Here is a 13,716-nt window from a genome sequence, read left to right as displayed (position 1 = left end):
AAGACTCTCAAACCGATGCATCATATTTTCAGGTTGGAATGTAATTACTGAATGACAGTATAATTAATATAATTCTAACCTTTATTGAATAAATCTCTTCTTCATCTTACATTTTGTCATATATAAATATATAGATATGATTTCACTTCACTAACAAATTTATTTCAATCGATAGCTCGGCGTAGAAAAGATGAACCGTTGCAGACTTTATGGGACAATTGAAAAATAAAGATGACATGTAACACATACTGTAACATAACTCATGTACGTAGTATCTCGATAAAATTACCTTTTTCAAAAAAAAAGTAAAAAAGGGCGCCAAGTATGCGCGTGGTATGTGCTCGAAAAAACCAATGTGGTAGTTTCTTTAAGGGGTAACGCCACTCTGGCGCCCGGAAAAACAGCCTAATTTTGACAATTTTTTATGGGAATATAATGAATGGAATACAAAATCCGTTTAAAGGCCTTTATTGTACATACTTTGAAGTGTATTTACAAATTTTTATTGAATTTTTTTTACAAAATGGCGGCGCCAGAGCTCAGCCTCTTCTCACAGATAGTGTTCCGCGGCCGGAAAGATTTCTCTTCCGATTTTTGACCTGGAACAAAAAACTAAACATTGAGTCTTATATAAGGTTAGCTCGAGAAGTACGTACGGAAATTAAAAAATACCGTTCTTTGTCAAACTGACGCACGTTTGAACAAAAAGTTTTGTTACCTAAAAATGAAACTTTTTGTTCAAACGTGCGTCAGTTTTATAAAAAACGGTATTTTTTAATTTCCGTACGTACTTCTCGAGCTAACCTTATATAAGACTCAAAAATGTTTAGTTTTTTGTTCCAGGTCAAAAATCGGAGGAGAAATCTTTCCGGCCGCGGAACACTATCTGTGAGAAGAGGCTGAGCTCTGGCGCCGCCATTTTGTAAAAAAAATTCAATAAAAATTTGTAAATACACTTCAAAGTATGTACAATAAAGGTCTTTAAACGGATTTTGTATTCCATTCATTATATTCCCATAAAAAATTAGGCTGTTTTTCCGGGCGCCAAAGTGGCGTTACCCCTTAATTAAAAAAATATTAAACCAAGTAATATGTACCTTTATATTCTCATTCAATGATCCTATTCCAATCCAAGCGATAGTAGTTCTAATTGTCTTTAAATATTAGTATTTTATAGTATTTTGTAAAAAAATTTATGAAATCCTCAAATTGCGCCAATTGCAAAGAGGATGTATTACCTCGAAAATTAATTATTGTACAATTTAAAAAAAACCAAGTGGTAGTATCTTACCAATTACAAAGAGAATATATGTATATATTGTCTTGAAAATTTGTTATACACCTACTTTCAAAAAATATAAAACTTGATTGATTAAATAATATTTAATGCAAAATACTTGGCGTTGCTAGACCTCGCCAGCGCCTAGCATCTCGTCTGCACTCCTTACACGCCTACTAAAGCTCAAGTCGTTTGTTTACATATCAAATTCATATAAAAAGAAGTTTAACAAATTTCACGCGTTTAATACTAAAGGCTAAACTTAATACTAAATTGCTACATACTAAACGCTGAAAGAGAGAAAGAGAGATTTCTTGTAATACTCGGTCTAGCAACGCTAAGTATTTTGCATTAAATATTATTTAATCAATCAAAGTTTTATATTTTTTGAAAGTATGTGTATAACAAATTTTCAAGACAATATATACATATATTCTCTTTGTAATTGGTAAGATACTACCACTTGGTTTTTTTTAAATTGTTGTACAATAATTAATTTTCGAAGTAATACATCCTCTTTACAATTGGCGCAATTTGAGGATTTCATAAATTTTTTTACAAAATACTATAAAATACTAATATTTAAAGACAATTAGAACTACTATCGCTTGGATTGGAATAGGATCATTGAATGAGAATATAAAGGTACATATTACTTGGTTTAATATTTTTTTAATTAAAGAAACTATCACATTGGTTTTTTCAAGCACATACCACGCGCATACTTGGCGCCCTTTTTTACTTTTTTTTTTAAAAAGGTAATTTTATCGAGATATCATGCATTTTTGTAGTTATATATAATACAATGACACAATAAAAATGTCGTCTGTGAAGCTGGCACGACGTTCTACCAATATCGAAAAACTATTAAAAGTTCTAATAGCACTTTTCATAGTTCTACAGTTCTTGATAAAAATTAAAAAGAGTTCCGCATTCCTTCTATTGAAAAATCAAAATTGAAAAAATGTGCTAACTTCGTGAATCTAGCACGACACTCTCCCCTCTAAAGTACTAAAACGTGTGGAAAATTATTTTTGACTATAGTTCCCGATAGGTCTGATCGAGATTCACACATATATACAATTTCAGATCGATATTCCATCAATTAACAATTTTTGAATAATTTGTTATATCTGCATTCAGCACGACACTTAGTGAAAATGCGTCATGCTGATGATTTTCAGCAGTTCTAACGATAGTTAACTCTTCTTTAAACTAATTCTATTGCATAGAACTCTTGCAGAACTGTCGAGAACTATCGTTAGAACTGCTGAAAATAATCAGCACGACGCATTTTCACTAAGTGTCGTGCTGAACACAGATATACCAAATTATTCAAAAATTGTTAATTGGTGGAATATCGATCTGAATTGTGTGTGTATATATATATATATATATATATATATATATATTCTATATATATATATATATGAATCTTGATTAGAACTATCGGGAACTATAGTCAAAAATAATAATTTTCCATGTGTTTTAGTACTTTAGAGGAGAGAGTGTCGTGCTAGATTCGCGAAGTTAGCACATTTTTTCAATTTCGATTTTTCAATAGAAGGAATGCAGAACTCTTTTTAATTTTTATCAAGAACTGTAGAACTATGAAAAGTGCTATTAGAACTTTTAATATTTTGTCGATATTCGTAGAACGTCGTGCCAGCTTCAAAGACGTATAAAACTGTCTAATCGCGCTTTTTCACAAATTAGTGTATACAATTATTATGGACATAAGAGATATTCCCGATCTGAAAAGAAAGTTGAGTTACATATTGTAATCCAGTAAGTATTCAGTTTAGCGGCCTCATTAAGCTCTTTCGAGACGTTTTGCGCGAAACGAAAGAATTAGGCAGAAAAAAGCGTCGATTTGCCCCGCGAAGCAAGATATCACTCATTAAAGTAGACCACTCTTTAAGTTAGGAAACCTGTCATTATATTTAGTAATGTATTTGACAGATTTCCTAACCTGAAAAGTAATCAACTTTAACGATTAATATCCCGCTTTGCGGGGCAGAGCGACGCTTTTTTCTACCAGATTCTTTCGTTTCGTGTAAATCGTCTCGAAAGAGCTTAATGAGGCCGCTAAACTGAATATACTTACCGGATTACAGTACGTAACTCTCACGAGACGAGGGTTCGAGACCCACTGATGTCTTGCTCTCGGATCGCTATGCCACAGTATAGGAAAGAACAGTAGGCTCACTCGGTGTCGGCACCTTTGATCTAATGACTAACAGATCGCCATATTGCTGGTTGTGCGCGCGCTCTAATTTGAAAGGCAATCGGTACAATTAAAGAGATATATATGTATATATACCTAATAACAATATTATAGAAATACTATGAAAAGGTTGTATTAAATAGTTACTTTTAATTAAAACACAATTTTATTAAAATCAAATATACAATTATTATATACAATGATTATTATTATTAAATTATTAATAATTTTTATATACAATAATTATTAGTCTTAATAAATTGTAATGAATGTATATAATATTTTTTAAGATAATATTGTTATTTATAAAGTATGATAGTGTAAACACAAATGTAATATAACTTCTATATATAAATAATTTTACTAATTGTGTGTGTGTAAAATAATAAGACACGTTAGAAAAATATAATTGATAGATATAAAATATATGTATAAATGTATTCGTCCTCGATCAGTCAGAATTTCAGATCTGTTTTTTTATAGTTAAACTGGTTACACTAATTCAAAGTTTATCTGTTTTTTTTTCAAATATGGAAGGAGAAAAATAAATTCTAAACTAGCAGCTAGTTCAGTTATAAAGTACAGACTTCAGTTAATAAAAACAGATATCTAAATACCATGTCCACTTCTTCTTTTTTCTTTGAGTCTATTGATACACATTGTGCAAACCTAAAAAAATAATTAAGAATACTTAATTAAGCATAACAAATAAATAATAAATATATTTAATACTATTACTATTATATAACTTTATAACTAGTTGCAAAATATATTAATAAAATTATAGAAATGTTATACTTTATTTAGTATAAAAAGTAAAGTTATGGAAAAATAAACTAATTATTTTGTATGGGTTTCTAATAGAATGTTATTTTATTTTCTTAAACTTTTTGGCACCATTAGTTTATATAAAATTCAAATAGAGAAAAATATAAAATGTTTTATTAAACAACAAGCAGAAATCTATAATATAAATATGTAATAAAAACATAAATTGCACTCACAGTATACATACATGTATGTATATATATAAACTAATAAAATAGTAACATGTATAACACGAATAAAAGTATAAATTATTACTTATGACATAAAATAATAGTTTTTCTGTTACTCTTCTTTTTGGTTTTCAAGTTTCTATTAATAAATTTTAGTATGTAATACAATCTTATTTTAATAAATAGTTTTAACAAATAAATATTGAGAAAATTACGACAAGAATGGGAGAACGGAATAGTCGATAAAATTTGCATATACTTTTGCATACCATTTGTTTCAGTAATAATATTAATATTTTCGAAGAATTTAGTATGTAATTCTCTGATATAATTGTAAAAAAAGTAACAGATGGAGGTTATATCACAGCTACTGCTGGCTACTGCTCACATATGTTTAGAGCCGCCATGTTGTTGGTTGTGCGATTCGGTCATGCGCGAGAGACAATTATTAGTACGCGTTTTCGTAGAGTGAGCCTATTGTTCTTTCCTATACTGTGGCTATGCGCTGCACGCATAGACATTATATCACTCGCTCTCTCATTCACTGGCTCTCTCTCTCTCTCTCACTCGCTCTCTCACTCACTCACTCACTCACTCGTTCTCTCGCAAATATATCTTTTCTCACTCCAACTTCTTGCACTACATCGCGTCGTACACTTGTCGTACACCGACCGGCGGAGATGCTGTCCGTATATCCGTGTGACTTACACATGACGGTCGGGTCGATAAGTTAGAGTTTTCTAATGTAGAGCCTCTACATATGATCGTTATGTGTGAGTCACACGGATATATCAACAGCATCTCCGCCGGTCGGTATAAATGGAGCTGCTGCCATCTCGACGAAAAAGAACGGACTGTACATTTAACGACGATAACGACGTTTCTTAAATGAAATTTTCCAATTTCAGACTTTTTCAGACTTTGCATCGCCATATCTCTGCTCGTAGGGCATGTACAAGAAAAATAAAAACACTTTTATTATATAATTCGACCCCAAGCTATCCATTGAGCCTACTTAGAAGTTCATCCGTTCAGCGGTTATTGAGATCTAATAATCTTAGTGTCTGCGAAAGCGTCGCTTCGCGTAAAATAAAAGAGTCACGGTGCGGTCTCGCTGCGCGTATACTTGGCGCGAGACACTACCGTGTCTCTTGATAGTGCGTTAAACTTCTAGAATGAATTATACATAATTAATATTAATTAGATACAATTTTTGTCGATCATACTGGCTAACGTGTGCTCGATGGTCAGCACTAAATACGCGATAAACTGCACGCCGACGGGGTTTGTTAGTCATATGCAGTAATAAATCATCAAATGAAGCTGGAAAGGAGCGTTTCGTCTTGAGATCGTCTGCAGACTCATCAGTAGGGCTATGCAGACAATCCCTTGCCCTAGACGCTGATAAACGAAGTTAGAAATGTATATATATTGCAACAACGCCGTACAAAGTGCCTGCGAGAAAAACCCACAAGCGTGCCCCCACACGGCACATATTGCAAACCCTATAACTAGATCAAGGGTGGATTAAATTGAAATATTATTCCAATGTATGATCGACAAAAATTGTATCTAATATATATATAACTGAACTGGCGATTAAAAATAATATTTCAATATAATATATTAATATAATTACGATGTTTATGTATGTAATTATGTATGTAATTACGATGTTTATGTATGTAATTATGTATGTGTATATGCAACTTGCTTAAGTAGTGTGAATGAACGTAAGAAGGTAGGCAGATGAACGACACTGAAATATATATGTAAAGTACAATCTGTCGCAGAAAGTTCTGCAATGTATTGAGAAGTCACTCGATTGATAATACAATTAACAATACAACGTAATAATCACTCAATACTCAGGATATACTTCATGATGGACAGACGTTATTGTGATCGATCGAATGAGCTGCATCATGATTTTGTGAGCGAGGAATATGTAGCAGTTCAAAGGTATATAATAGAACATAAAAAAACGCATATTGGTTGATTAAATTATTTAATATATTTATTAAATGTTATTATTCGAAAGTGCACTGTTCACAAATGGATATGAAATCAATGCACTTTATCTAGTATTTCTTTAAAAATGGATTTTGTTAATGCAATATCCAATAATTACATACAACAACAGATTTATGCAAAATTAATCCAACAATTATATGAAACAAAAGTTTTATATCATAGTGAAGCAAAAAACTTGGCGTGCCCGCATAATAATTTCTATATTATAAAACATTGGTGGGCTATTCCATTTTAACCCGGGCACGCCAAGTTTTTTGCTTCACTATGATATAAAACTTTTGTTTCATATAATTGTTGGATTAATTTTGCATCTGTTGTTGTATGTAATTATTGGATATTGCATTGACAAAATCCATTTTTAAAGAAATACTAGATAAAGTGCATTGATTTCATATCCATTTGTGAACAGTGCACTTTCGAATAATAACAACGATAACTTGGCTACTTGCATTGATTTCATATATATTTTTGAATGAATAATAAATTTTCATAATACGCTTTTTTAGAAAGATTTTGTGAATTACACTGTTTTTACAAAGTCCGACACGTTTTATGTACTTGGCGTATATATTTTTTCTTTTTTAAAAAAAGATTTTGTAGGGATCTCACTCCTTTTTGTAAATTTTTAAAATTTAAATAGCATAGAATTTAATTGTTCAAAAACTAAATTATTATTTATAGATTATTATTTTTGTTATTAATTATTATTCCTAATTATCTGGTGTTTAAATTCTCTATAAAGTATATGTACACTTGTGCACTTACATAAAATACACATACACATACCATACGCCGATCGCAGAAATTATTTTGCTACAAAAGAACTCTCTTGTACACCGCTAAGAATTCAAAATAAAACTAATATTTATAGTATAGATAGTAAGTATTATGTTAAAGATACAGATTAAAATATATTCGCCATCCTGCGCTCACATTAAAATCAGTATACTACGAAAATATCTCTCTCTCTCACGGACTTTGTCTCTCAACTAAACCATCTTCCCATTTTTCTAGCAGTCTTTCTTCCTCTTCAGGTTTATGTTATATTAAATCGATTCTGAAAAAGTCAGCGGAAGCGGATTCGCAATATCTCCAGAAATGACAAAGTTAGCTTTTTGCAATTTGTTTAATTGTTTATAACTTTCGAACTGTTAAACTACAAACGAAAAGCACTACAAACAACTACAAACGATTCTGAAAAAGACAGCGCAAGCAGATTCGCGATATCTGAATAAATGGCAAAGTTAGCTATTTGTTATTTAAACAAATGTTAATAACTTTTGAATGGTTCAACTACAAATAAAACGAAAGAACTACAAATGATTCTGAACAAGAATGCGCAAGCGGATTCGCGATATCTCAACAAATGGCAAAGTTAGCTATTTGTTATTTAAACAAATGTTAACTTTTGAAAGTTCAACTACAAAGGAAACAACTAGAAACGATTCTGAAAAAGACAGTGCAAGCGGATTCGCGATATCTTAACAAATAGCAAAGTTAGCTATTTTTCATTTAAACAAATGTTAATAACTTTTGAATGGTTCAACTACAAATAAAACGAAAGAACTACAAATGATTCTGAACAAGAATGCGCAAGCGGATTCGCGATATCTCAACAAATGGCAAAGTTTGCTATTTTTTGTTTAAACAAATGTTAACAATTACAAACGAAACGAAACAACTAGAAACGAGTTTGAAAAAGACAGCGCAAGCAGATTCGCGATATCTTAACAAATGGCAAAGTTAGCTATTTTTTATTTAAACTAATGTTAATTAGAAAGTTCAACTACAAACGAAATAACTAGAAACGATTCTGAAAAAAACAGTGCAGGCGGATTCGCGATATCTTAATGTTAAAGGAACAGGGTGGTGATAAAAGCTATTTGTTCTCTAACAAGTCTCACTTGATTTCCGTGAACTATCTCGTATTTATTAGAGTGCTCGATACACGTTCGTCTTGATTGACGGTTCGACTTACAATAGATCGTTTGAAATCAGCATCGTCCGAATTTCGCCCGTTGCCCGAAGTACACCGGAAATTCCCGACCGCTATCGAGGAATCGACGCGATCGAGGAGAGACGCGATAACTCTTATGCTCTAACACTACCGCCGTTTGAGCGTCTCATCTTCGTTGAAGCTACATTAATTATATCGCGGAATTTTCTGAATCGATCTCTCGGGAGCGCTTTCGTAAGAATGTCAGCTTCCTGTAGTTCTGACGGAACATATTCTACCGAAATTTCTCCGTTTTCGACCTTTTCCCGGATATAGTGATACCGTATATCGATATGTTTCGTCCTTTTATGGAACTCAGGGTTCCTGACGAGACGTATCGCGCTTTGGTTGTCTATACATAATATCGTGTCCCTCTCGCAGGGGTATTTAAGATCGGTGAGTAGTTTCCTCAGCCAGATTGTTTCTCTTGTAGCCGCTGCTGCCGCTACGTACTCAGACTCGGTCGTACTGAGTGTAACTATTTTTTGTCGTTGAGACGACCATGTTACCGGACCGTTCGCTAGACGAAATATGTATCCCATGGTCGATCTCCTGGTTTCAACATCGCCTGCAAAATCGGCATCCGAGAAGCCGATTAACTCGAACTTGCTACCGCCGCTTTTATACTCTATGCCGTAATCATTAGTGCCTTTCAAATATGCAAAAATTCTTTTCACTGCTCGCCAGTGTTCATAATTATGATTATTCAAAAATTTGCTCACGGTAGTTACTGCAAACGCTATATCGGGCCGCGATACCGACGCCAAGAATGTTAGTGATCCGACCGCCTCTCGATATGGAACATTCGACTTCTCGTCATTCTCTTCGACCGGATACAAAATAGTATGAGGATCGGCTGGTATGCTGACAGTTTTCGCGTCGTTCATCCCGAACTTTTCGAGTATTTTATTTACGTATGCATTCTGGTGAATTATTAGACTTTTATTAACTCTATCGCGATCTATTTGTAAACCAACAAACATTCTAGTATCGCCGATCTTTATTTCAAAGTTTTCTTGTAAACCGCTTGTTACAAAATTTAATGTTTCTCTCGATTTTGCTGCAACCAGTCCGTCATCTACAAATAAAGCTAAGTACACGATTTCATTATTTAGTCACCCGATATAAATGCACTGGTCAGCTTCACTATTTTCAAAATTAAACCGATTCAAGAATTCTTTAAATTTTCGATTCCAGCACCGGGGTGCTTGCTTCAGACCGTACAGTGTTTTTCCGAGTTTACAGACTAAATCTTCCGTTGCAGCTTTCCTGGAGTCCTGTTTGACGTTGAGTCCCTCTGGCAGCTCCATATAGATGTCGACGTCCAGCTCGCCGTATAGGAACGCTGTCTGAACATCAAATTGCAGCAGCTCGAGATTAGTTTCAGCTACCGTTGCCAGCAGCACTCTTAACGAGTCGTATCTCACGACCGGTGCATACGTTTCATTGAAATCAACTCCTCGCTGTTGCAGGAACCCTCTTGCACAGAGCCTCGCCTTGAACCGTCGCATCTTGGTATCTGGACTTTCTTTGACTTTAAAGACCCACTTCGAATCTATTGTTTTCGATTCTGCTGGTCTCGGTACAATCGACCAGGTATGATTGATCGTGTGCGCTTTCAATTCTTTTTTAATGGCTAGCGCCCACTGCGCGGCGTCTTCACCATTAATAGCTTTTTCGTACGTATTCGGTGTAACGTGTTCGGCCACATCCACTTCGTACCTCATCGGTGGTTTGAAAGATGCGCGATCTCTCAGGGTTCGTGGAGTCTCTGGTGGCCTGACCTGCCGCTGATTTGCTGCTCCGTTGACATCTCGTCCATTGGCAGCCTCCTGCGGTTTTTCAGCATTTTCTTGCTCGTTTCGATTGCCCTAACAACCTGCCTCAGCTTCTCGTGGAGGCTCCTCGTTGTCGTCCTCATCTTCTTCACCGTTTCTCGCCGTCGGAAGCCAGACCGCTGTTTCCTCTCGTGACTGCCCTCCTTTGGTCGTTGTTCTGCCCACTCGTTCATTAAACGTGACGTCTCTTGTCACACTCACTTGCTTCGTAGTCGGATCGTAAACGCGATAATTTTCGGAGTCGCCTTAGTATCCCACTAAGATCATTTTCCGCGCGCGCAGATCGAACTTTTTCGTAAATTGCTTCGGCACATGTACGTAAGCATCTGAACCAAAAATACGTAGATGCTTAATGTTCGGCTTTTTGCCCATCCACAGTTCATACGGTGTCGCATCGCTTGACGATGATACTGTTCGATTCAGCACGTACACAGCTGTGTTTACCACTTCTGCCCACAGACAGTTCGGAAGTCCTTTCGAATGTAACATTGTACGCGCACTCTCCACTATAGTCCGATTATCACGCTCCGCTTTCCCGTTTTGTTGAGGCGTGTAAGGAGCAGTGTTCTCCTTTTTAATTCCACGAGCAGCAATATAATCGTTCATTTGCCGGTTGCAAAATTCTAGACCGTTATCCGACCGCAAGATTTTTAATGAACGCCCGAATTTGTTTGAAATTAGCTTTTCAAACTCCTTAAATTTTTCGAACACGTCGTTTTTGGGTAATACTTAAGGAGACGGGCTTCCTCACCGATTTCCTTCTAACTTTGCAATATCGTTTATTTTGATGAAAAAATACGATTGCGAGAAGGAAAATCGTCGCTCTCAACTAGAAAGAAAGTTATCACCTACTGAAAAATGACAGTTTCGGGGTTAGGAAATCTGTCATACCGGCGATCTACGGGCGTAGCGCACATTGACTGAGCATGTGCGGTGACGTCAAAGTGCGCGAAATTAAACGCGTGTGTACTTGCAATGCAAATTAGTGTTCAATTGCGCACCGTGCAGTTGGACACCGTTTATTTCGACACGGAAAGTGTCGACATGAAAAAAAGCGTTTTCCACCCACCACCCTGCGAGGGGGGGTGGTGGGTGGAAAACGCTTTCAATTAACAGATAACAGATTAGGGTAGATTAGATTAGTAATAAATAATTTTTAGTATGATAAAGTAAATGATTTTTTAATAGAACATAAGGTAATACACAATGAAATACAGTGTCCAAAGTGCAATAATAAATTAAAACTTAATACAAGTAATTTCTCATTTCGCTGCTAGAAAGTATTTTACAAGAAAAATAAGCACAAAAAGTACATCAAGAGACAATGTTCCTTCAAAACATCTGCAAAAGTTGATACATGCTTCGACAAATCTAAACTAAGTTTAGAAACTGTGTGCAGACTGAGTTTGCATGGCAACATCTTATTTAGATGTTGAGGCAGATGTTGAGGTCTCCGTGACATCTTCCTCCATGATCTTCGATGGATAGAGCTCGGCAATTGCACGGAAGAAACTGCTTATCCGGTCTTCGTAAGGATGAACGCGTTTGAAGAGATATTCAGCCAAATATCCCATTAGATGTGAAGTGCGAGTTCCGTATCGTGGGATATTTGCCCGAACTTCTCTCCAAACACGTTCAATACTCTGTGTGTGGGCTCCTAAAGAAGACAAAAATAAGTAATATTAAAGAAGTACGATATAAATTGTGATAACTAAAATGTCGAATAAACAGTAGTCTGTACTTACCGGTATCTGGGTCGACAAAGTTCATTGAGTGATTAACTGTCAGATGTTGGAAGTCCTCACTGTTTAAACAGTTATAGGACTTCCAACAATCTGACATCACTGTCGTCCCAGGCCGGATCCACTGCTTGATGACTTGCAGCAGTGTTTCTTTCGTGCGATCGCGAACTGGTACAAGGAATATTTTCCTTGTATTTCGCTCTATTCCACCGAAGATCCATTTGCCATCAATTATCCGGCCGCGATTATATTTCCTCTTGCCGATTTTTGCTTCATCTATTTCCACAATTGTGTTCGGTCCTCTCGGGATGGTGGAATTTGTTTTGGACCAATCGATGCAAACCTATAACATTTTTTAAATAAATTGTATTGTAAATTTTAAATACTTGCATATATTTAACATATTAATATATATTCAATATATTTAATGTATCAAAATATACTTACTTCTCGGCAAAAGGAAATCCAGTCTACTACAGTAGGCTCGGATAATTGAAGTTCGGTGCATAGGAAATGATGTCGTGGAGGCCTCAACATAATAAAATATGCACTCAGTCTGCACACAGTTTCTAAACTTAGTTTAGATTTGTCAAACCATGTATCAACTTTTGCAGAAGCTTTGAAGGAACATTGTCTCTTGACGTACTTTTTGTGCTTATTTTTCTCGTAAAATACTTTCTGGCAGCGAAATGAGAAATTACTTGTATTAAGTTTTAATTTATTATTGCACTTTGGACACTGTATTTCACTGTGTATTAACTTATGTTCTATTAACAAATCGATTAATTGTTCCTTGTTGTGCGTCGCTGCCAGAAACTCGTGTAGCTTCATGGTTATAAATGGAAACAAATGACAGATAACATATAGCATTGTTAATAACTTACCTATTGGACAGCGACAATCACGGAACATTTCTAATTTCGCGCACTTTGACGTCATCGCGCATGCTCAGTCAGTGTGCGCTACGCCCGTAGATCGCCGGTATGACAGATTTCCTAACCCCGAAACTGTCATTTTTCAGTAGGTGATAACTTTCTTTCTAGTTGAGAGCGACGATTTTCCTTCTCGCAATTGTATTTTTTCATCAAAATAAACGATATTGCAAAGTTAGAAGGAAATCAGTGAGGAAGCCCGTCTCCTTAAGTATTACCCGAACTTTTCATCGAATCGCACTTCAAATTTTCTTTGCGTGCAGGCTCCTACTGAGAACAAGTTCTTCTTCAGCTGCGGTACATGTAGAACGTTTTCCACGCGAGCCTCGCGCCAAACGCCGTCTACGTATTTTTCGACGATCACCGTCCCCTCTCCGACGATATTACACTTCTCGCCATCGCCGAGAACTATTATTCCTCCTGTTTTGATGGATTTGTATACGATGAGACAGTCACGCCTAAAGGTCATATGCCTCGATGCTCCGCTATCTGTTAACCACATCGCTTTGGTCGACCTTTAGCAGCTTTTGACTTTGATCGTTGGACGGTGTTGTCCACGCTCCGAACTGGCACTTTGCACTGTTATTGTCCTCGACCATGAAGGCACAATCCTGCTCCTGTTCGCCACGTTGCTCAATTTTCACGCGTTTCTTAGGGCACTCGCGCGCGA

At 35.6% G+C, this 13,716-nt stretch overlaps 1 protein-coding gene across 1 annotated transcript; it reads right to left on the bottom strand.

Moving 5' to 3' along the window:
* Positions 1 to 11,793: 11,793 nt before the first annotated feature.
* LOC113561918 lies at positions 11,794 to 13,645 on the bottom strand. The gene is made up of 4 exons (XM_026969546.1): positions 13,544 to 13,645; positions 12,562 to 12,792; positions 12,118 to 12,457; positions 11,794 to 12,029 (listed from the first exon to the last, which is right to left on the bottom strand). The coding sequence occupies exons 1-4, from the start codon at positions 13,643 to 13,645 to the stop codon at positions 11,794 to 11,796; spliced, it is 909 nt and encodes a 302-aa protein (XP_026825347.1).
* Between the last annotated feature and the right edge of the window lie 71 nt (positions 13,646 to 13,716).

This window comes from Ooceraea biroi, chromosome 1 (genome assembly GCF_003672135.1).
Source record: "Ooceraea biroi isolate clonal line C1 chromosome 1, Obir_v5.4, whole genome shotgun sequence".
Lineage (NCBI taxonomy): Eukaryota > Metazoa > Arthropoda > Insecta > Hymenoptera > Formicidae > Ooceraea > Ooceraea biroi.
This window is presented reverse-complemented; position numbering and strand designations above follow the sequence as displayed.

Bases quoted from the DNA above. Each gene is read 5' to 3' on its own strand.
- LOC113561918 (XM_026969546.1), bottom strand. From the start codon at position 13,645: ATGGTCGAGGACAATAACAGTGCAAAGTGCCAGTTCGGAGCGTGGACA. The intron at 12,793-13,543 runs GTTAACAGATAG...TTTCGCTGCCAG, and splicing joins AGGTCGACCAAAGCGATGTG to AAAGTATTTTACGAGAAAAA. The intron at 12,458-12,561 runs GTAAGTATATTT...AAAATGTTATAG, and splicing joins GGATTTCCTTTTGCCGAGAA to GTTTGCATCGATTGGTCCAA.